This window comes from Delphinapterus leucas, chromosome 15, assembly GCF_059928025.1.
Source record: "Delphinapterus leucas isolate spDelLeu-1000000601 "Yukka" chromosome 15, BTC_Dleu_Yukka2, whole genome shotgun sequence".
NCBI classification, from domain to species: Eukaryota; Metazoa; Chordata; class Mammalia; order Artiodactyla; family Monodontidae; genus Delphinapterus; species Delphinapterus leucas.
This window is the reverse complement of record NC_143143.1, coordinates 520,791-544,410: the sequence shown is the minus strand read 5'-3', so window position 1 is coordinate 544,410 and position 23,620 is coordinate 520,791. Positions and strand designations below refer to the sequence as shown.

Genomic DNA, 23,620 nt, shown 5'->3' with positions numbered 1-23,620 from the left:
GATGATGGATGAACAGGGTGGGGCACAGACAGAGGGCCCCTCTCTGGGAAATCCAGGACCCCTCACACCCCGCCCCATCCCCTATCCTGACAGGTTGGATCAGAGCCCGGCCCGGCTCTGTCTGCAGTCTGCAGAGCCTGGTGAGCTGTGAGATGCTTCCAAAGGGACTGCGGCCTTCCCTGCCGCCTCCCTCTGGGGGTGGGGGGGGGTCCCTCGTGCTCAGTCCTCAGGCCTGTGGTCTGATCCTGGAGACAAGCCTCAGGAGGCAGGTGACCCAGGGCCTCCCCGTCACTAAGGGCTGCTGAGGGGCGGAATGAAGGACCGCTCCGTTCAGTGGACCCGGTGGGCTCAGCACAGGGGCTGGGACTGTCACGTGGAAATACTCTTCAGATCCGAGGACTCACATGAGTAGAAACGCACACTGCCCTTTCGTGACTGGGTTCTCTCACCGAGCATCGCGTGTTCAAGGTTTGTCCAGGTTCTAGCTGTGTCAGCACTTCCTTCCTTTCCTGTGGCCGAGTCCTGTACCACTGCAGGGAGGGACCACGTTGTGTGTATCCATTCATCTGCTGATGGACGCGGGTCGTTCCCCTTTGGCTCCTGTGAGTAACACTGCACGTGCGTGTTTCTGAGTGAACGTGTGTTTTCTGTCTCGCGTGTGTACCTAGGAGTGGCACTGCTGGGTTGCGTGGTGAGTGTGTTTAAGTGTCAGCACTGGCGAGTCTCTGTGGCTGAACTGCCCCCGTCCCAGCGTGTGTGCGGCCGTGTCTCATCTCCCTGACCACGCGTGATGCTGAGCGGCGTCATGTGCACACTGGCCGTCTGTGCGTCTTCCTTGGAGGAGGCTCTGTGCAGATCCTCTTCCCGTTGACTTGTGAGAGTTCTTTATAAGTAAGTTTTTAAAATTTATTTATTTATTTTATTTTTGGCTGCGTTGGATCTTCGTTGCTGCGCGCGGGCTTTCTCTAGTTACAGCGAGCGGGGGCTACTCTTTGTTGCAGTGCGCGGGCTTCTCACTACGGTGGCTTCTCTTGTTGCGGAGCATGGGCTCAAGGTGCACAGGCTTCAGTAGTTGTGGCACACGGGCTCAGTAGTTGTGGCTCGTGGGCTGTAGAGCACAGGCTCAGTAGTTGTGGCCCATGGGCTCTAGAGCACAGGCTAAGTAGTTGTGGCACACGGGCTCAGTAGTTGTAGCTCGTGGGCTCTAGAGCACAGGCTCAGTAGTTGTGGCACACGGGCTCAGTAGTTGTAGCTCGTGGGCTCTAGAGCACAGGCTCAGTAGTTGTGGCACACGGGCTCAGTAGTTGTGGTTCGTGGGCTCAGTAGTTGTGGCTCGTAGGCTCTAGAGCACAGGCTCAGTAGTTGTGGCCTGTGGGCTCTAGAGCGCAGGCTCAGTAGTTGTGGTGCACGGGCTCAGTAGTTGTAGCTCGTGGGTTCTAGAGCACAGGCTCAGTAGTTGTGGTTTGCGGGCTCTAGAGCGCAGGCTCAGTAGTTGTGGTGCACGGGCTTAGTTGCTCTGCGGCATGTGGGATCTTCCTGGACCAGGGCTCGAGCCCGTGTCCCCTGCATTGGCGGGCAGGTTCTTAACCACTGTGCCAGCAGGGGAGCCCCTATAAGTGAGTTTTGAGTTGTGCTGATTTGTGTGTGAACTGCAGATCCACGGCTGGATGTTGCTGCTGCTGCGGGCTCCCCAGACTGCATCTGGGACCTTTCCCTGCGGCTCCCGCCCCTGCCCCAGCCAGGCCGCCCGTGCTCACTGCCTTTGGGAAGCCACGTCCTGGCAGCCTCGCTCCAAGCCCGAGAGATGCTCCACCCTCCTCCTCCTGCAAGATGCTGGTTCTCTTAGGGACACCAAGCAAAAAATATTTTTAAATGTCCCCAAACCCACTAAACAACCCATAGCGCCCTGCCCCCACAGACACCCCACCCCACATGTCACCTCTGGGGACAACCCTGAGACCCTGTCTTCCCAGGGGGTCTCCAGGGCCGGTGCCGCTCTCAGATGGAGAAACCGTCCTGGTCCCAGGGGCCTGTCCCTGCTGCCCCCTGGCTTTGGGGTGGGGAGGGGCCTCCATACCTGTGTCTGTTAAGCACACGCAAAGCTCCTGAGTGGCCCTGCTGTACCAAGGGTCCCCTTTCCTTTGGGTTTTTCTGTGTTTCTCTTTGTGGGAAAAAAAAAAAAAAAAAAGATCCTTTTTGTTGGGGGTGGGGCCGGAGGCTGAGGGCAGAGGCTCAGGAGTTGCGCTGGGTGAGGGCTTTAAAACAGGAACTGTCCCAAGCCACACCAGGAAGCTGGTCCTCGTGGCCAGGCGTGTCCCCGTCGCTCATTTTCGCCACCATCTTCGTGCCATCTCCACCCTTCTGGGAGGTGCCTGCTTCCTCAGCCCCCGTGAGTCCTGGCCCCCAGTGGAGGGCTGACCCCAAATCCCCAGCCACCCCGCTCCTGGGAAGACCCACAGGGGTCCCCTCTGGGGTCTGGCTCAGCAGGCCCGGGGAGGAGGGTGGGCGCAGGCGGAGGGATGCCTCTGCAGCCCTGCCGAGGCCCCAGGAGGGTTCTGGCCTGGTTCCTGCCCTGCTCCATTCTCGCCCAGCGCCACCCCGGAACCTCGTGGCTGCTCAGCCCCCGAGCCACAGCGCGTCCAGGGAAGGGCTGGAAGGCAGCGCCCACTCTCCCCACCCCCGTGCCAGGGTTGGGGCTAATTCATCCTAAACCCGGGTCTCAGGCCAGGGGTGCTGGCACAGCCTGGGGCTCCCCGTCTTCTCCCCTACTTAGACGGGTCAAGCTGCTAAGGGCTCTGCATACAGCAGGCGCTGTGAGAATGCTGTCGAGGGGAGGGGCCTGTGGAAGGAACGACCCGGCTGCCCAGAAGGCCGGCACACGCGTCAGCCAGGGAGCTCTGAGCATCGCTGTGCCCCTGCCCCTGGCGACCTCTGCACTTGGCGTGTCCCCTCCCCTCCCCTCCCCTCCCCGTCCGGGCAGGAGTGCCAACCCACCTGCTCTACAGAAGCTCCTTAGGAGTCTGGGGACAGCTGCCCGTGGCTGGGGGCCGCACTGCCCTCTGTGGGGATGAGGGTGCCTGCTGCACCCCTACCCCGGTGCTGGTCCTCTGCCTGCCAGCACCCCCACCGCCTTGCAGCCCCCCTCGGCCCTCCCACCTCAACTTCTGGGCCCTCCCCTCCCCCCACCACCCGTCTTCGTGGCCATCTCCCCACCTCCCGCACGGCCCTGGGCGGCCCACCCGCTGTAGCCGCCTCGCCGTCGACTGCCCTGGACTCTGTCCCCAGCCCTGGAGTGGACCCCTCCCTGGATCTTCTGTGGGCTTTGGCGGCCCCACCATCCCCAACGCCTTCCTCGGGCCACGAGGCCCTGAGTCCCGGGCATTTCCCGTCCCCTACACCCAGGCAAGCACAGCTGTCTCCCCACTCACCCTCGTGTGCCCCCCCAAAAGCAGACAGAGTGGTCACTCTCCTTCGTCCCCATCCCCCTCAGGACAGGAGCCGGACCCCCAGGGCCGTGCGGGGACCCCGGGGTCTGGCCCCCAGCAGCCCCAGGACCCTGGGCCAGCCCGTGTCTGGCTGTGGCCCACCCTGGGCTGCCTGTCACCTTCTGAATTTTGTGAGTCCTGAGCCCCGCACCCCAGCCCCACTGCACCCCGTGCCTTCACTCCAGCCTGGGTGCCGGTGGGGAGGGGGGCCGCTGCAGATCTTGGACCTGCCTGTCTCCTCTTTTAAGAGTCTGTTTCGTGACCTGGCGCCTCTTCTTGAATTCTCACTTCCTCCTGCCTACCTGGACAGTATCTTCACCTCCTTAGCCGGATGGGAAGACAGAGAAAGTGAACAACCCACCGCCAAACAGGGCGTGGCTGTGCGCTCAGCCCTGCCTGCTCCGCACCTGCCCTACTCTGAGGCCCCTGTAGCTTCCCTGCCTCTCTTGGACCCTCAGCAACCCTGCCCTGCTTGAGGGGTGGGGTGTCTCTTTGTTTCCGAGCTGTATGTTCCTCCCAGCCCTTCCACCTAGAAGCCACGTGCGGCCTTGGGTGTGATTGAACTGCTCTGTGCCTCAGTTTCCCCATCTTTAAATGGGGATTAAATAAGAAAACGCATGTGAGGGGTCTGACCTAATGCCTGGTGCCGTTGGTAGAGTAGCTGTTGTTGTAATTGACGTCAGCCTGTCTTCAGTGACGTGCTCCACTCTGCTGTGTGGCAGATTCTGACCCTGGCACGGGGACCCAGAGATGAAAATGCCACCCATCCCTCCCACAAGGCCCTAGAAGGGCTGCGTCCCTGCTGTTGGGCAGAGTGGGCAGCTGGGGGCCGGGCAGGGGCCAGGCCTTGGTGAATTGGCACCAGCACAGCCTCCACGGAGGGCGAGGTGGCAGGCCTGTCACCAGTTGGGATGCTCTTCCCCTTGTCCCGGAGGTGCCACTGCCGGATGTGGACCCACCCGGGACGATTGCAGAGCATCCGACTGTGATCCCAGCAGATGGAAGACGCCCGCCCCTCAGCCAGGCCCTGGGGAACAAGTCGTTGTTCAGCTCTGAGTAGAACGCAGCCGTTGGGAAAGAAAGGGGCAGATCTGTGTGTATGGACTCGAAAAGGGGCACGTACGGTTTACTCAGTGAAAATAAACCGACCCAAAACCCCCAGCAGCAGACCAGAGGAATAGGGACTCCCTTGGTGTTCTAACAGGCCGAGGACCATTCTGGAAGGATGCTAATGGTGTTAACAATGGTTGGCTCACAGTTGCCGGGGCGGGGGTGGAGGTGGGGAGATTCAGTCTCGTACTGTTTCAATTTGTTTTTAACAAGATGCATCGTTGCATTCATAATTTAAGAAAAAAATGAAAAGAATTTGAAAAAATGCGGTGGGGGGGGCGGGGCGCATCACCTCCCTCCCTCCCCGTGTCTCGGTCCTGGCCTCCTGACTCGGAACAGGCTTTATCGGGAGCATCGCGGCCCACCCCTTGTCCTGTCTCTGCTGGGTGGACGGCTGGGGCCCTTCTCCAGCCTGAGCACCCACCGCACTCACTGGGCCTTGTCACCTGCCGGCCATCTCCTCCCAGGGCAGGAATGGTGTGAGCCCCGGCCCCCAGCACTGGGCACACACCCCTCCCTCCAACAGGCATTCCCGGCGTGCCCACTGGACCTGGTGTGCTGACCCCCTGGGCGCACAGTAGGTGTCCAGGCGCTGTTGGGGCCCAAATGACCGAAGGATGATCCCACCCAGGCCTGTGGTTATTCGGTTCCCTCAAGCCCCCCACCACTGTGGCTGGTGGCCTCTCGCTCGGGCAGGTGGGCCGCTGCGCTGGGATAGGGTGGGCGGAGACGGCAGCGGCGGCGGCGGCGGCGGGCAGACCTCCCCGGGCGGGTCCCCGGGCGCGCGGGCGGGCGGGTTCCCGGGCGCGCGGGCTGGGACGCCGGGCGCGCGGGCTGGGACGCCTGGCCGGCGCGGGAGGAGGCTGCCCGCCCGCCCGCGCCGCTGGGGGCCGCCCGCGGGCCGCGCCGGCCAGAGCGCGCCGTGCGCCCCGGGCCCCGCGCCGGCACACGCTCGGCTGCCGCGGCGGCGACGAGAGCGGCGGCGGTGGAGCCGGGCCGGGCGGCAGGAATGCGGAACCGGCGCGCGGGCTGAGCTGCTCAGGATGGCGCAGGGGCGGCGGCGGCGGGCGGCCTGCGCGGGGCCCTAGCGCGGCGGGGCGGACGCTCCCCACCCGGCGTCGCGGGGGGCGGCAACGCGGCCATGGCCAAGGAGCGGCGGAAGGCCGTGCTGGAGCTGCTGCAGCGGCCGGCGAACGCGCGCTGCGCGGACTGCGGCGCCCCGGGTAGGTGCGGGCCCGCTGGCTGCGCCCGGGGTAGCTGGGGGTCTGGGTGGGTGCGGGCCGGGTAGTGGCCGGCCCGCGTGGGGGAGGGCCCGAGTGGATGCGGCCCGGGGTGGGTGCCGGCCTGGATGCCAGCCCCGGGGTCGGGGAGGGGTGCTGCGGCGCCTGCTTGCGGGGGGGGGGGGCGCGGGCAGCGCAGCCTGGTCCCCGCTCGGGTGGGGCGCGGGCCCGAGGGCACCTGCCGGGACCCGGACATCGCCTGCCCGCCCACGGCCCCTGGCCTGCGGCTGTGTCGCCGCCTCCCCTCCCCCAGGCTGCGTGTCTCGCTGTCACCCGCGGACCGCCGCCGCCTTGCGAAACCTGGGGCTCCGCAAAGAAAGAGGAAATCGCGGCGGGCGACCGGCTGCAGGGAGGGGACGGACAAGCGGGCCGCGGGCCTCTGTGCGTGGGTGTGGGGTTCCACCTGGCCCTGCCCCCCACCTGCGGGTGACGTCATGGGCCCCCGCCTGGAGCCCCCCTCTAGCCCTGCACCCGGCGGCAGGGGGAGGAAGCACCTGCCGCCTCCACGTGGACCCCGTGGGAACGGGCGCCCCTCCCCCCACCCGGCCTCACTGCTCTGGGGCAGGTGGCCAGTTCAGGTGGGGCAGAGGGGCAGGTGCGGCTCGGAACAAGCACTAGGCTACCTGCACCCCATCCTCCCAGCAGGCATCTCCTAGACTTTGCTCCTGGGTGGTGCCCGCTATGGGTTGATTTCCAAGGCGCCAGAGCCCTGGGGCTACGTGTGCTGGGACTGGCAGGAGGAGAGAAGGCTTTGCTCTCGGGCAAGTGGCGCCCTGCTACTGGGCTGGCAGCCCCTGGCGCGGCTTCGCTGCGGTGGGGGGGTGGAAGAGCCCCGAGAGGCTCACCTGCTCAGGCCCCCAGCAGGGAGGGCGGCTCAGCTCAGGCGCTGTCCCCAGGCTCTGTGGGGACACACGGGGCGCTCCACTGGGGGCTCCTAGCCTGAGCCCCTCAGAACAAGCCTACCACAGCAGGGAGTGGCCGAGCCCCCGGGGGGGGGGGGAAGGTGGGAAGACTCTGCATTTGTTCTGAGACTCCTGTTTGAGACACAGTCTCTGGACACCCCGCAAGTAGGGCACCCCCCCCAGCTCTCCTCTGCTGCTCGCCCGCTGGGCTAGGAGGGGTCCCCAGCGCAGCCCCCGCCCCTGCCGAGTGCTGGGCATCTGCTGGGCAGCTGCAGTGTGGCTTCGAGAGGCCACGCCAGAGCTGGAGTGTCCCAGAGGGGCGGCAGATTGAGGGCCTTTCCCCGCCGCCCTGAGGGCCTGCCTCGCCTCGTCTGTGCAGTGAGGCGGCAGCACCGTCCCCTCCGAGCCTGCTCTCGCCCGCTCCGCCGTCCCACCTCCCTCTCCCAGACCTGTGTTTCCACTTGTCAGGAGAGCGGCCGTGCCAGGGAGCAGTCTGGTGAGGAAGGGCGGTCAGCATGTTCTGCTCTCAGGCTTGGCCTGGGGGGCCCGGGCAGCGGGGAGCTGGCCCCGGCCCTCCCCTTCCTGGCCACCCTGCCCAGCGGGGGCTTCTCTGGACCCAGAGCCTCCCTGGCAGGAGGGACAGTGGGTTTCCTTGGTGTGGTGGGCCCTGCAGCTGCCGTGCCCACCCACCCACTTGGTCCAGGGGTGTGGCCCTCCAGCAGGTACGGGGGGTCGGGAGTCGCCGGCTCTCCCTGGCGTCGGGCCCGCCTCTGCTTTTAAGACTCGGTCCGTGACCTCAGCATCTTGCCTCATCTTGTCTGGCAGCCTGAGGAGCAGACAAGATACGGGCTGTTGCCCCCATTTTACAGCTGGGGAGACCGAGAACTTGAGCTGTCTTAGGGGACGTGGGGCCTCAAAGGCAGACCGGCTCTCCTGCCCTGACCTCCCGTGACCCCCATGTGATGCCCGCGCATGGTCTCTGCTGGAGCCCCGCTGGTCCGTCCATATTCTGTGCCACTGTGTGGTGTCACTGGGACCTCCCATCCCTGCTGTGGCCCAGATAGGCAACTTGGGCCCACTCTGGCATTGATGGGGGCTGGAGGGGGGACAGAACACCGTCACGTGGACTGATTCATGGCTGCTCTGCTCAACTGCAGCCCACCAGGAGCTGGGTGCCTCAAGGGTGAGGGTCCCCACGGCCTGCACTCTGCACCACAGGACACGGGGTGGTCCCCGGCCCCCCTAACCACCAGAGCAGATCTGGGAAGACCTCACAGCTGGCCATGCAAGGGCTGCTGGGAGGAACGCAGTCTGGGGTTGGCTGCAGCCCCCATGGGACCTGCTCCCAGATCCTCCCATTGTCTGCTCCAAGAGTGGGTCCCCTGCCCTTGAACACAGGGCCTTGTCTAACAGCTTCCAGAGAGGCTGCTCTCGTTGCAGGCCTGGTGGTGGTGGTGGGGGGTGTCCTCCACCTTGGAGGGTGTGGGTAGGGGGCTGTGCCTCTTACTTCCTCTGAGTCACCTGCCTAGTTGGGACAAATGACAGTGTCACCTTTGAAGCTCAGGTCTGATGGCCAGGAAGGACATGGTCTCTCAGCTCTTTCACTGGGCTGAGGTGTGGGTGATCATTCTGTGGGGCTTTAATGCATGTCACCTGGACCTTGGGATTGCCTAGAGCGCCAGGCAAAACCACCTCTGAGCACACGTGGGCCTTCTGATTGGCGGTGAGGCCTGGCCTCGTTAAGGAGAGCTTTCTGAGAAGACGGATGGTTTGGGACGGCGGTGTGGAGACCCTGCTGCTCCTGGACCGGGGGTGTCTGGGTGTGAGTGGCCCTGGGGGCCCGTCCTCGCAGCTCTGCCAGGACTGGAGCAACTGCCTGCAAGACCAAGGGGGTGAACTCAGAGCGGGAGGTCCTCCCTCAACCCTGGAAGGCTTCAAGGCAGAGGTGACTTGTCAGACATCGCTGTAAACCTGGGCAGAGAGGAATTTCGGGAATTTGGCTTAGTTTGGGAGAGGGTCCCCTGAGAGCGTGGTTGGCAGGGGGCTCCTGAGGAGTGGGCTGGGCAGGCAGTCCCTGCTCCCTGGAGCAGCAGCCCACTTGGGTTTTGGGTTAAATTGTTTTTTCATTGTGGTAAAATATACAAAAAAGTTATTTTTCAGTGTGCAGCTCGGTGGTGTTAAGTGCATTCACATTGTCGTGCAGCCATCACCACCACCCATCTCACAGCTCTTTCCATCTTGCAGAACGGAAACTCTGTCCCCATTAAACACTGACTCCCTCTTCCCCAGCCCCCACCCTTCCATTTTCTGTCTGTATGAATTTGACCCACATAAGTGGAATCACACAGTATTTGTCCTTTTGTGTCTGGCTTATTTCACTGAACATAATGTCCTCAATGTTTATCATGTTGTGTCAGGTGTCAGAATTTCCTACCTTCTTTAAAAAATTGAGTTATAATTGACTGTCACGTCATATTAGTTTCAGGTATACAGCGTAGTGATTCGGTATCTGTACGTGTTGAGAAATGATCACCATGGTAAGCCTAGTTAATATCCTTCAACACGCAGAGTTTTTCCTTGTGATGAGAACCTTTAAGATCTACTGTCTTAGGAACTTTCAAATATACAGCACAGTGTTTTTCACTGTAACACCATGCTGTGTGTTACATCCGCAGGACTCATTTATTTTGTAACTGGACGTCTGTACCTTTTGACCCCCCCTTCACCCATTTCACCCACCCCACCCTACCTCTGACAACCACCAATCTGTTCTCTGTATCTGTGAGTTTGGGGTTTTTTTGGTTTGAGGTTTGGGTTGTTTTTAGATTGCATATACAGTATTTGTCTTTCTCTGTCTCGTTTATTTTATCAGCATAATGCCCTCAGGATCCATCCATGTTGTCACAAATGACCAGGTTTCCTGCTTTTTTATGGTTGAATAATATTCATATATTATACATCACATTTTCTTTATCCAGTCATCCATATCTTAGCTATGGTAAATAAGGCTGTAATGAACATGGGGTACAGATATCTTTTTGAATTTGTTTTCATTTCCTTCAGTAAAATATCTAGAAGTGAAATTACTAGATTGTATGGAAGTTCTAGTTTTAATTTTTTAGGAACGTCCATACTGTTTCCATAGTGGCTGTATCAATTTACATTGTCACCCAAGTGTACAAGGGTCCCCTTTTATCCCCGTCTTTGTCAACACTTGTTATTTCTTGTCTTTTTTTGATGATGGCTATTCTAACAGGTGCGAGGTGATACCTCATTGCGGGTTTGATTTGCATTTCCCTGATGGTTAGTGATTTGAGCATCTTTTCATGTACCAGGCCATCTGCATATCTTCTTTGGAAAAATGTCTCTTCGGAGGCCTTGCCCGTTTTCTAATTGAAGTGTTTTGTTTCGTTTTATTGCTATTGTATGAGTTCTTTTTGTATTTTGGGTATTGACCCATTATTAGATATATGATTTGCAAATATTTTCTCCCATAGGTTGCCTTTTTATTTTGTTGATGGTTTCCTTTGCTGTGCAGAAGCTTTTTAGTCCCACTTGTTTATTTTTGCTTTCGTTGCCTTTGCTTTTGGTGTCAAATCCAAAAAATCATCACTAAGACCAACGTCAAAGAGCTTACTGTCTGTGTTCTTCTAGGAGTTTTATGGTTCCATGTCTTACATCCAAGTCTTTAATCCATTTCAAGTTAATTTTTGTGTATGGTGTAAGACAGTGGTCCGAGTTCATTCTTTTGCATGTGGTTGTCTGGTTTTCCCAGCACCATTTATTGAAGAAATTGTCCTTTATCCATTATATAGTCTTGGCTCCTTTGTTGTAAATTAATTGACTATATATGTGTGGGCTTATTTCTAAGCCATCTATTCTATTCCACTGATCTGTGTGTCTGTTTTTATGGTAATACCATACTTTTTTCTCATACTGTTTTGATTACTATAGCTTTCTAATACAGTTTGAAATAAGGAAATATGATGCCTCCAGCTTTGTTCCTCTTTCTCAAGATTGCTTTGGCTATTTGGGCTTCTTTGAGGTTCCATACAAATTTTAGGATGGTTTGTTTTTGTCAAAAATGCCATTGGAATTTTGATAGGGATTTCTGTAGATATCTACATTGAATCTGTAGATCGCTTTGGTGGGTAGGGACATTTTAACAGTATTAATTCTTCCAATCCATGAGCCCAGAATATAATTCCATTCATTTGTGTCTTCTTCAGTTTCTTTCATCAGTGTCTTATAGTTCTCAGTGTACATGTTTTTCACCTCCTTGGCTAAATTTATTCCTAGGTATTTTATTCTTTTTGATGCAATCATAAATTTATTGCTTTCTTTCTTTCTGCTAGTTCTTTTTATTAGTGTAAGGAAATGCAGCAAATTATTGTGTATTGATTATGTACCCTGCAACTTTACTGAATTTGTGTAGTAGTTCTAACATTTTGATGGCGTCTTAGGGTTTTCCGTATTTTATATCATGTCATCGGCAAACAGTGACAGTTTTACTTTTTCCTTTCTTATTTGGATGCCATTTCTTTCTTATTCTTGCCTATTTGCTCTGGTTAGGGCTTCCAATACTTTGTTGAATAACAGTGGCAAGACCGGGCTTCCTTCTCTTTGTTCCTGATCACATGATTTTTATTCTTCATTTGGTGGATCACGTTGATTGATTTGGGAATGTTGATCCATCCTTGCATCCGTGGAATAAATCTCAGTTGATCATGGTATATGATCCTTTCAATGCATTGTTAAATTTAGTTTGCTAATAGTTTGTTATGGATTTTGCATCTCTGTTCATCAGGGATATTGGCCTATAACTTCCTTTTTTTGTGGTGTCTTTGTCTGGTTTTGGTATCAGGGTGATGCTGGCCTTGTAAAATGAGTTTCAAGGTGTTCCCTTCTGTTTCTTGGGAGAGTTTGAGAGGGACTGGTATTAATTCTTCTTTAAATGTTTGGTAGAATTCACCAGCAAAGCCTTCTGGTCCTGGACTTTAGGTTGCTGGGAGGTTTTGATTACCGATTCAATCTCCTTATTAGTGATTGGTCTGTTCAGATTTTCTGTTTCTTCATGACTCAGTCTTGGTAGGTTTCATGTTTCTAGGAAATTATCCATTTCTTCCAAGTCGTCCAGTTCTTTTACTTCTAGGTTAATACCCTTGTGGGTAGAAAAGGTGCTCGATGTGATTTCAGTCCTCTGAAATTAGACTTGTTTTGTGGCCTAACAAGTGATTTGTCTTGGAGGATGTTCCACGTGCACTTAAGAATGTGTATTCTGTGTTGCTTCTGGATGGAATTTCCCATGTATGTCTGTTAAGTCCATGGTCTAACGTGTTGTTTAAAGCCAGTGTTTCCTCGTTGATTTTCTGCCTGGATGATCTAACCATTGGTGAAAGTGGGTGTTAAAGTCCCCTGCTATTACTGTATTTCTGTCTATCTCTCCCTTTAGGTCTGTTAATATTTGCTTTACAGTTTTAGATGTCACTTATGTTGGGTACCTAAATATTTACAAATGCTATACCGTCTTGTTGGATGGCCTCTTTATCATTACGTAATGACCTTCTTTGTCTCTTATTACAGTACTTGTTTTAAAGCCTATTTTTTCTGAGTATTTTTTCTAAGTATAGCTATCCTAACTCTCTTTTGATTTCCATTTCCTTCCTTTTTAAGGTCAAATAGTATTCCATTGTATGAATGGACTACATTTTACTTATCCATTCTTCCACAGATGGACACTTGGGTTGCTTCCACGTTTTAGCTATTGTGGATAATGCTGCTATGAACATGGGTGTACAGACATCTCAAGACTCTGCTTTCAATTCTTTTGGGTGTATACCCAGAAGTGGAATTACTGGGTCACTTGGTAATTCTGTTTTTATTTTTTTGAGTAATCTTGTACTGTTTTCCGAAGTGGCGGTACCATTTTATATTCCCACCAACGGTTCACATGGGTTCGAATTTCTCCACATCCTCACCAACACTTGTTTTCTGTTTCTTGGATAGTTGTCATCCTAGTGGTGTGCGGTGGTGTCTCACTGTGGTCTTGATTTGCATTTCCTTAATGATCAGTCATGCTGGCATCTTTTCGTGTGCTGATTGACCATTTGTACATCTTCTTCGGAGAAATGTCTTTTTAAATTCTTTGCCCATTAGAAATCAGGTTGTTTGTTGTTGTTGTTGAGTTTGGGGAGTTCTCTGTATATTCTGGACATTAATCCCTTAACAGATATATGATTTGCAAATATTTTCTCTCATTCTGTGGGTCGCCTTTTTACTTGATGGATAGTATATTTTGATGCACAAAATATAAAATATTTTCATGAGGGAATTCCCTGGCGGTCCAGTGGTTAGGACTCAGTGCTCTCACTGCTGAGGGCCTGGTTTCAATCCCTAGTCAGGGAACTAAAATCCCACAAAGCCGTGCAGCACAACCAAAAAAAAATTTTTTTTTCATTTTCATGAAATCCAGTTTGCTTATTTTTTTCTTTTCTTGCCTGTGCCCTTTGGTGTCATAGCCAAGAAAGCATTTTCAAATCCAGTGTTATGAAGCTTTTGTCCCATGTTTTCTTCTCAGAGTTTATGGTTTTAGGTCTCACATTTAGGTTCTTGATCTATTTTGAGTTAATTTTTGTACATGGTGTTAGGTAAGGGTCCACCTTTATTCTTTTTTGCATGTGGCTATCCAGTGTTCCAGCACCATTTCTTGCACAGACTGTTTTTCCCCATTGATTGATCTTTACACCCTTGTCAAAAATCATTTGACCATATATGTGAGGGTTTATTTCTGGGCTCTGTATTCTATTCCATTGGTCTATTTGTCTGTTTTTATGCCAATACCACACTGTTTTGATTACTATAGCTTTGGAGGTCCCTTGTGATTACCTATGAATTTTAGGATGGGTTTTTCTATTTCTGCCAAAAAAGCCTTTGGGATTTTGATAGGGTTTGCATTGACTTTTTAGATCACTTTGGGTAATGTTGACATTTTAACAGTACTAAGTCTTCTAGTCCATGAACATGGGATGTGTTTCCGTTTATTTATGTCCTCTTTAATTTCTTTCAAGAATGTTTGTAGTTTTTGTTGTACAAGTCTTTCACCTCCTTGGTTAAGATAATTCCTAAATATTTTATTCTTTTTGATGCTAATGTAAATGGCATTGTTTTTGTAATTTCCTTTTCAAATTGTTCTGTATATATAGAAATGCAACTGATTTTTGTGTGTTAACTTTGAATCCTGCTGCTTTGCTTAGTTTGTCTGTTAGTTCTAACAGCTTTTTTGTGGAGTCATTATGAATTTCTACATATAAGATCATATCATTGGCAAGTGAGATAATTTTGCTTCTTCCTTTCCAATCTGGATGTCTTTCATTTCTTTTCCTTTCTTTTTTTTTTTTTTTTTTTTTTTTTTGCAGTATGCGGGCCTCTCACTGCTGTGGCCTCTCCTGTTGCGGAGCACAGGCTCCGGATGCGCAGGCTCAGTGGCCATGGCGCACGGGCCCAGCAGCTCTGCGGCCCCGGACCAGGGCACGAACCCGTGTCCCCTGCATCGGCAGGCGGACTCTCAACCACTGTGCCACCAGGGAAGCCCTTTCATTTCTTTTTCTTGCCTGATCCCTCTGGCTAGAAGTTCCAGTACTGTGTTCAACACAAGTGGTACAGAGGGCAACTTTGTCTTGTTCCTGATCTTAGAGGAAAAGCCTTCAGTCTTTCACCATTGACTGTTATGTTTGCTGTGGGTTTTTCATATATGGCTTTTATTATGTGGAGTTAGTTTACTTCTATTTCTTTCTTGTTGATTGTTTTTATAAAGAGTGTTGACTTTTTTCAAATGCTTTTCCTGCACCAGTTGAGGTGATCATGTGTTTTTTCCCCTCTTTATTCTATTTAAGTGATGTGTTACGTTGATTGATTTTCATGTATTGAACTGTTCTTTCATTCCAGGAATAACTCCTACTTGGTCATGGTATATAATCCTTTTAATATGGTACTAAATTCAGGTTGATAGTGTTTTTTTAAAGCCTTTTATTATGGATATTTCAAACATATACAAATACACCCATTACCCAGGTTTAACCATTCACTCTTTTTTCCATATTCTTTTCCATTATGGTTTATTACAGGATATTGAATATAGTTCCCTGTGCTATAAAGTAGGACCTGTTGTTTATCCATCCTGTATATAGTAGTTTGCATCTGCTAGTCCCAAACTCCCAATCCAACCCTCCCCGGCCCCCTCCCCTTGGCACCCACAAGTCTGTTCTGTATATCTCTGAGTCTGTCTCTATTTAGTTTGATAGTATTTTGTTGAGGACTTTTTAAAAAAAAAAAATTTATTTATTTATTTTGGCTGTGTTGGGTCTTCGTTGCTGCACATGGGTCCCCTCTAGTTGCAGCAAGCGGAGGCCACTCCTCACTGCAGTGCACGGGCCCCTCACTGTGGTGGCCTCTCCCGTTGCAGAGCATGGGCTCCAGGTGTGCAGGCTCAGTAGTTGTGGCCTGCGGGCTTCAGCAGCTGTGGCACATGGGCTCAGCTGCTCCGTGGCGTGTGGGATCCTCCCAGACCAGGGCTCGAACCCGTGTCCCCTGCATTGGCAGGCGGACCCCCAACCACTGCACCACCAGGGAAGCCCATTGTTGAGGATTTTTGCACCAATGTTCATAAGGTATATTGGTCTGTGGTTTTCTTATAGTGTCTTTGGTATCAGGTTTATGCTGGTCTTATAGAATGAGTTAGGAAGTGTTCCCTCATCTTCAGTTTTTCAATTTTTTAAAAAAAAGTTTGAGAGGAATTGGTGTCAGTTCTTCTCTTTTTTTAAAATAAATTTATTTATTTTTGGCTGCGTCGGGTCTTTGTTGCTGCACGCGGGCTTTCTCTAATTGTGGCGAGCGGGAGCTACTCTTTGTTGTGCTGCCCGGGCTGCCCATTACAGTGGCTTCTTTTGTTGCGCAGCACGGGCTCTAAGCACGTGGGCTTCAGTAGTCGTGGCTCGCGGGCTCTAGAGCGCAGGCTCAGTAGTTGTGGTGCACGGGCTTAGTTGCTCCGCGGCATGTGGGATCTTCCTGGACCAGGGCTCGAGCCTGTGTCCCCTTCATTGGCAGGCGGATTCTTAACCACTGTGCCACCAGGGAAGTTCCTGGTGTCAGTTCTTCTTTAGATGTTAGGCAGAATTTGCCGTTGAAGCCGTGAGGTCCAGTTCTTTTCTTTGCATGGAGAATTTGATTGTGGATTCAATCTCCTTCCTAGTTATAGGTCTATTCAGATCATGTATTTCTTCCTGGTTTAGTCTTGGTAGGTTTTGTGTTTCTAGGAATTCGTCTGTTTCATCCAAGTTTTCCACTTTGTTGGTGTACAGTTGTTCACAGTACTTTCTTATAATCTTTTTATGTCTGTAGAATTGGTAATAATATCCCCACTTTCATTTCTTTCTTTTTTTAAGTTTATTTTTTTATATGAAGTATAGTCGATTTACAGTGTTTTATTTGTTTCTGATGTACATCAGAGTGATTTAGTTTTGTGTGTGTGTGTGTGTGTGTATTCTTTTTCATATTCTTTTCCATGATGGTTTATCCCAGGGTACTGAATACAGTTCCCTGTGCTCTACAGCAGGACCTTGTTGTTCATCCATCCTATATGTAATAGTTTGCATCTGCCAATCCCAAACTCCCATGCCATCCTTCCCCCACCCCCCTCCCCCTTGGCAACCACAAGTCTGTTCTCTACGTCTGTGAGTCTGTTTCTGTTTTGTAGATATGTTCTTTTGTGTCATATTTTAGATTCCACCTGTCAGTGATGTCACATGGTATTTGTCTTTCTCTTTCTGACTTACTTCACTTAGTATGATCATCTCTAGGTCCATCCCACTTTCATTTCTGATTTTAGTATTTTGAATCTTCTCTCTTTTCTTAGTCCATCTAGCTGAATTTTTGTCAATTTTGTTGATCTTTTTGGACAACCAACATTTGGCTTCATTTATTTTCTCTATTGTTTTTCTGTTCTCTATTTCACTTATCTCTGCTCTAATCTTTATTTCTTTCTTCTTTCCTCTGGCTTTGGGTTTAGTTCTTCTTTTCCTAGTTCTTTACATTGTAAAGTTAGGTTACTGATTTGAGATCTTTCTTTTTTTTTTTAATGTCTGCATTTATAGCCATAAATTTCCCCCTTAGCACCGCTTCTGCTGCATCTCATAAGCTTTAGTATGTTGTGTTTTTGTTTTCATTCATCTCTAAGTATTTTCTAATTTCCATCATGATTTCTTCTTAGATCCATTGGTTGTTTAAAGAATGTTGTTAAATTTCCACAAAATCGTGAATTTTACAGTTTTCTTTGTTATCGATTTCTAACTTCATCCCGTGGTGGTTAGAAAAGATACTTTGTATGATATCTATCTTTTAAAATCTATTGAGACTTAATGTGTGCCCTAAGGTATGGTCTATCCTGCCAAATGCCCCATGTGCACTTGTGAGAACGCGTGTGCTGCTGTCAGGTGGAGAGCTCTCTGTGTGTCTGTTAGGTCTAGTTGGCTTATTGTGTTAAGTCCTCTGTTTCCTTACTTCTGTCTGGTTCTTCTGTCCATTATTGAGAGTAGAATATTGAAATCTTCAACTGTTACTGTAGAATTGCCTATTTTCCCCTTCAAGTTGTCAATTTTTGCTTCATGTATCTTGATGGTGTGTCATTAGCTATGTAAATATTCATAATTGTTATATCTTCTGGCTGTATTGAACCTTTATGAATATATAATGCCTTTCTTTGTTCCTTGTAGCCTTTTTTGATTTAAAGTCTGTTTTGTGTAGCCACTCTTCCTCTAACTTGTTTACTGTTTGCATGGAATATCTTTTTCTATCCTTTTAGTTTCAACCTGTTTGTGACTTTGGATCTCAAGTGAGTCTCCTGGAGAAAGGATACAGTTGGATGATGTGTTTTTCGCCATTCTGGCAATCTCTGTCTTTTGATTGGGAGTTTAATACATTTACATTTACAGTAGTTACTGATAAGGAGGGACTCACTTCTGTCATTGTGCTATTTGTTTTCTATGCCCTGTAGATTTTTTTGTCCCTTATTTCCTGCATTCCTGTCATATTTTATGTTTATTTTTTTAGTGAAATATTTAATTTTTTTCTTAATTTCTTTTTGTGTATATTCTATAACTATTTTCTTTGTGGTTACCATGGGAATTACATTTAACATTCTAAAGTTATAGCATTCTAATTTGAATTTATAGCAGCTTAACTTTAATAACCTATAAAACCTCTGCTTTTTCATAGCTCCGTCTCCACCTCTTTCAGTTGTTGATGTCGCAGAATGATATCTTTATACATTGTGTGCCCTAAAACATAAACTACTAATTATTTTAAATGCACTATCTCCTAAAGTATGTAAAAAACAAGGTTTGGAGTCACAACCCAGAGTTACAGTAATGCCAGCTTTAACATTAATGTTTTTTCCTTTAAAAGTATTAGTCTCTTAAATCATGTAGATAACAAAAAGTTACGAACCATTGTTACAGCAATACTGGCTTGTATAATAGCCCACATATTTACCTTTATTGAGATCTTTGTTTCTCCACATGGCTTTGAGGTACCATCTAGTGTACCTTCATTTCACCTACAGGACTCCCTGAGCATTTCTTGCAGGTAGTCTTAGTGGTCACGAACTCCCTCAGCTCTTGTTTATCTGGGAATGTCCTCATTTCCCCCTTACTTTTTTTTTTTTTTTGGCCGCACTGCATGACTTGTGGGATCTTAGTTCCCCAACCAGGGATTGAACCTAGGCCCTTGGCAGTGAGAGCGCGGAGTCCTAACCTCCGAACTACCAGGGAATTCTCTCCCCGTTACTTTTGAAGGACAGTTTTGCTTGGATAGAGGAGTCTTTGTTAAGAGGTTCCCCCCCCGCCTTGAGCACTTTGAATATATTGGCTGTCTTTTGCCTCCAACATTTCTGTTGAGAAGTCTGCTCGTTATCTATCCGAGGATCCCTTGTATGTGACAGGTTGCTTCTCTTTTGATGCTTTCAAGATTCTTTGTGTTTTGAAAGTTTGGTTATAATGTTTCTCAGTTTGGGCCTCTTTGAGTTCATCTTCCTTGTAGTTTGTTGAGCTTCTTGGATGTTTATATTCATGTCTTTCATCAAATTTGTGAAGTTTTCAGTGAGTATTTCTTCACATATTTTCTCTGCATGTTTCTTTCTCTGCCTTTTCTCCTTCTGGGACTCCCATAATGCATATGTTGCTCTGTTTCGTCATGTCCCACAGGTTCTTTAGGCACTGCTCACTTTTATTCAATCTTTTTTCTTTCTCCTCCCCAGCCTCAATAATTTCTATTCTCATATCTTCACATTCACTGATTCTTTCTTCTGCCTGCTCGTATCTGCCTTTGAATCTCTCTAGTGAGTTTTTCAATTCAGCTGTACTTTTAGCTCCAGGTTTTTTGTCTGTTTGTTTATTTCTTTTTAGCTTCCTATCTCTTTGTCGATATTTCTACTTTGTTTATATTAATGCACTGTTTTCTTCACTGTCTCTGCATATTCCTGTTGTTCTTTGAGCATAGTTAAGGCTGTGCTATAAAATGTCTAGTATATTTGCCATTAAGTCTTTTTCAGGGACACATTCTGTTTAATTATTTTTCCCTTTGGATAGGCCATACTCTCCTGTTTCTTTGTGTGCCTTGTGTTTTTTGTTGAACACTGGGCATTTGAATCTAATAATATGGTGCCTCTGGAAATCAGATTCTGCCCCTTCCACAGGGTTTGCTATTATTTTGTAATTGTTTTTTTCCCCTGGCTGTTATAGGCTATGTCTGTGCTGTGGATCAGCCTGAGGAGTGAATTTAATGTCTTCTCAGGTCTTTTCTAAGCCTTTCTCTGGTCATGCGTGGTCACTTTCTAGTTTTCCTCATATATGCAGTTGATTCTGAATGTCCTAGTCTTTAATGAGTGGCTCCCAAAAGGGGGAAAGCACAAATGAAGGGGGAAAGCTGGTGCTGGCCCTTTAAGTCTTTGGGAGGCCTTGAGATGCAGGGGGAGGGGCTGCAGCGAAGGCTGCCTCCCCCTTTTTCTGCACACTGTGGTCAGAAGCAGCAATCAGAGCGCAGATCACAGACATTTGAGGGACAGGGTCCTTCTTCACCCTGGCTCCTGCGAACTGAGTGCCAGCTGCACCTAGGACACATGCGCAGCGGCCTGCTGTGCTCAGAGCTGAAACTGAGCAGAATTAACTGCAATTTATGTCCACGTTCTCCCCTGGAAATTGTAAGACTTCAACAGGCTCTGGAGTTCAAAAATTGTTACGTCAGTCAGATTCTGCCAGTACCGTCATTTTCCAGGTGGGGAGAGAGGTTTCTGGTGCTTCCTACCCGGCCATCTTTCCAGAATCTTCGCCAGGATGGCCACTCCATCCAGGCCCAGAGGTGGACAGCCATGAGCCAGTCTCACCTGGCCCCCGACCCTGGTCCGCGGCATCCTGCCACTTTGCAGAGGTGGCTCGTGGCTGCGCGGCTCTGCCCACGGACCCAGAGGCCTGTGAGGGCCAAGCCTTCAGTCGGCCGCCCACCCCGGACTCCAGTGCGGGTGCCCCCTTACTCCATCCCATGCGTGTGCAGGAGCGCCTTGTCCTGTGCCGTCGCCCGGGCTGTTTGCTCATGTGTCTGCATTCTGTGGGGAAGATGGATGATGAGCAAGTGGCCCCATGCAGAGACGGGACAGGCAGACCGTGCAGTGCAGTGGTGAGCACTGCTGGCTGCCCATCAAGAACGGGCAGGGAAGATGATGGGCCGCCTGGGGCCTGCATTGTGAAAAGGAGCTGGGCCTGCAGGAATCTGGAGGAGGAGCATTCTGGACGCTCGGGGCAGCTGCCCAGATGCCTGGGTCCAGGCCTGGCCTCTTTAGGGAGCTGGAGGTGGGGGGTTGACTGCAGGGAGGCTCTGGGACAGCAGGGGAAGCGTGGGGTCACCTTGTGCAAGGGTCACCTCGTCTAATGACGGGTTTGGGGTGGGTTTGGTGGGGAGCAGCCTGATCCATATTTTGGGGTCCCGGGGAGGGCAGGTGGAGGACAGGTGTGGGCACTGGGCACTCCCTGCTGGAGCCGCACCAGCAGAGGAGATGGTGAGGGACCCCCGGGGAGGGTGGAGACCCCCGTGAAGACAGCTGTTAACAAATGGGAGGGGACACCTGCGTGCGAAGGGGTCAGAGAAGAGAGCAAACTGGACTGAGCCCTGGCGGAGCAGCTCAGGGGTTGCTGGCTGACGGGGTGGGATGGTGGGAGCCGGCGGCAGTGCCTGGAGTCACCCTGTGAAAGGAGCCGAGACCTCCGTGGACACAGGCAGGACCGGGAGCACAGGAGGCGGCGAGGGCGCCTCTGTCCCCGGCGTGAGGTGGAGGGGTGGGCGGGGAGGAGAGGGTGAAGCAGCGTCTCTGATGCGGGAAGCCCCGGGAAGGGGGGCCCTGGCCACATGCCCTTGGATGTCCCCGTGATGCATGGTCCTGGGTCAACCTGCGCACCTGTACGTGGCCGGGCCCTTCCCTGCGCATGGGGCGCCCCCGGGCGAGACCTTGGTGGGTGAGAGGCGGCCTGCGTTGTGCAGCAGAGGGAGGGTGGTGGAGACTCGGGGTCTGTGCTCTTGAGGTGCAGGGCAGGTGGGTCGGAACAGGGTCCCTGAGTGGGAGCGGCGGCCTCTGTGGTGACAGGGTGAGGGTGTGGCCCTGGGTGCGGCTGGGGTCTGGGTGGGGGTCACTGGGAGGAGGGTGTTACTGGGATGTGACGAGGGGACAGGTGGGTAAGCACGGGCACCAGGGTCATCCGGGGTCCCCCGGGGGGTGTGGCTCCTCCGGAAGCGGGTGGGCCCGCCAGCTGCTGTGGCCCCGGGCCGGCCAGAAGCCGAGAGGCCGGTGTGTCCAGAGCAGGAGGCATGAGCTCAGAGGGGCCCTGACCGGGGGCGCAGGCAGGGCCTCAGAGCGGGACGGAGGGCCCGAGGCGCGGAAGCGAGATGGAAGCAGGTAGGCTGCTAGGATGCTCACGAACCCTCCGGACTGGAGGTGATGGTGGTGTGGTGGGAAATGATCGAGTCCCGGATGCATTGTGGAGTCTGGGGAGCAGGGCTTGCTGGCAAACGGGGCGTGGGGGTGAAGGGCGGGGGGGGCCAAGGGCGCCCCGGCTTTGGGCCGAGGCTGAAGGAAGGGTGAGGCGCCGTCGCCGGCTGGGGCCGGCCTGGGGAGGTGGGCTGGGGACCAGGGGCTGGTTTAGAGGCCGCGACAGACCTGGAGTGGAGGCGCGAGCCTGGCGCCCGGACGGCCCTGGGGGAAGGAGGGCAGAGGTAGAGACCGGGGGGGTGGGGTGGGGTGGGGTGAAATAGCCAGAGGGGTGTCACTGTTTGGGTGTAACTGTTTCCTTTTCTCTTTTTCTTGATTGAGGTGAAATTCACATAGCATAAAATTGGCCATTAAAAGTGAACAATTCAGTGGCGTTTAGAACATCCCCAGCTTGTGTGACCACCACCTCCGTCTAGCTCAAAGTACAGTTTTCACAGCCAAGAGACCAGATGAGATGCCGGGAGGGTGCCTGGCGGGGAGGGGTACGCACGCGGCCTGGAAGGCAGGAGGACCCCTGGGAGGCAGGCGGCCTGGCCAGAGGCTGCCTGGTCCAGGAAGGATGGGGTCAGTGCCACGGAGGCCAGAGGGGTCTGCGATGGGGGTGGTGGAGCGGTGGGGATGAGAGGGGTGGGGGGCGTCTGGAAGGCTCCTCGGGGCCAAGAGAGGGACTTTGGCAGTGTGCGTGGCGCTGGCCGGAGTGATGGAAGAGCTGGGGAAGGACGGTGCGGGAGAGAAGAGGGAACTAGGCCAGGCAGGTGGGGAGGGCTCAGGAGAGGAGGCTGAGCGAGGCTGGGTCCCGTGCTTGCCTCTCAGTGGACTGGGCACTGGGGCCGGGAGAGAGGAGAAGGTGTGAACCACCGGTATTCACTGAGCGCCTGCTGTATACAGGGTGCCGGCTTTGGTGATGGGAACCACCAGGCAAAGAAGCCAATTGCCTGCCCTCCCGGAGCTTCAATTCCAGCGGGAGACAGAGGATAAACACAGCCCAGGCTGCACTGTGTGTTGGGAAGCGCCAACAGTGGAAACGGGGCGTGGGACCCGGATTGAGGCGAAGGGCGGTGCTGTGCGTGTGGGGAGGGCCCGGCCCCAGCAGATGAGTGACTGTGGTGGGCACAGGCTGTGGGCCCCTAGGCGGCCACTGGGCCTTCTGTCCAGAGCCAGTTGCCTGGCTGTGCCCACCAGGACTCGGCCCTCCTCTGCCTTGCGGGGGCCGAGGTCCCTGGAGCCGGGCCACAAGGTTCGGCCAGACCCACCGTGTCATTGACAGGTCCCGCTGCACACCCTCCTCCCCCTGCTGGGCCTTGGCCGAGGGACACACCTGCTCTTGCTGGCTCAGCCCCAGGACATGTCTCACCTGGCCTCGGTTGGGCTCCCGGAGACGGAAATAGTCAGGGAGCTGAGTCACTGAGAGTGCCCTAGGAGAAAGCCGGGCAGAGCCGGGGCAGAGGGAGGGCAGAAGACGGGAGAGGAGCCGGGCGGAAGCTGGCGGCCTGGAGCAGCCTGCTGGGGGGCAGGTCCCGTCACCCTGATTCAGAGAGGGTGTGGCAGGAGCCTGGAGAAGCACAGAGCAGCCCCGGCACTTGAGGGGCCGGGACAGGAGTGCACGTGGAGACTCAGACCTGGCCCCTCTCCCGCCCCCTCTTATTGCAGGGCCCCATGCGCTCCACCCACACAAGCCCATGCCCTTGGCCACCCCGTGGCCTGGGCCATTGGGCAAGGAATCCCTGAGTCCTGGGTGCTCTGAAGTAGACAGAGGGG

At 52.6% G+C, this 23,620-nt stretch overlaps 1 protein-coding gene across 4 annotated transcripts in view; it reads left to right on the top strand.

The window, feature by feature from the left end:
• Positions 1 to 2,308: 2,308 nt before the first annotated feature.
• Positions 2,309 to 23,620, top strand: part of ADAP1 (ArfGAP with dual PH domains 1) — a 66,170-nt gene continuing 44,858 nt past the window's right edge. Inside the window, exon 1 of one of the 4 annotated variants that reach the window (XM_089895485.1) lies at positions 2,309 to 2,389. Coding sequence is in view for 3 of the 4 variants with exons in the window: in XM_089895483.1 (XP_089751609.1) it covers positions 5,737 to 5,818 (82 nt within the window). In the remaining variant the exon portion in view is untranslated. Of the gene's footprint in view, positions 2,390 to 5,549; positions 5,819 to 23,620 lie in introns of those variants that run through there. The other 3 variants (XM_089895483.1, XM_089895484.1, XM_089895482.1) reach the window with 3 other exon arrangements.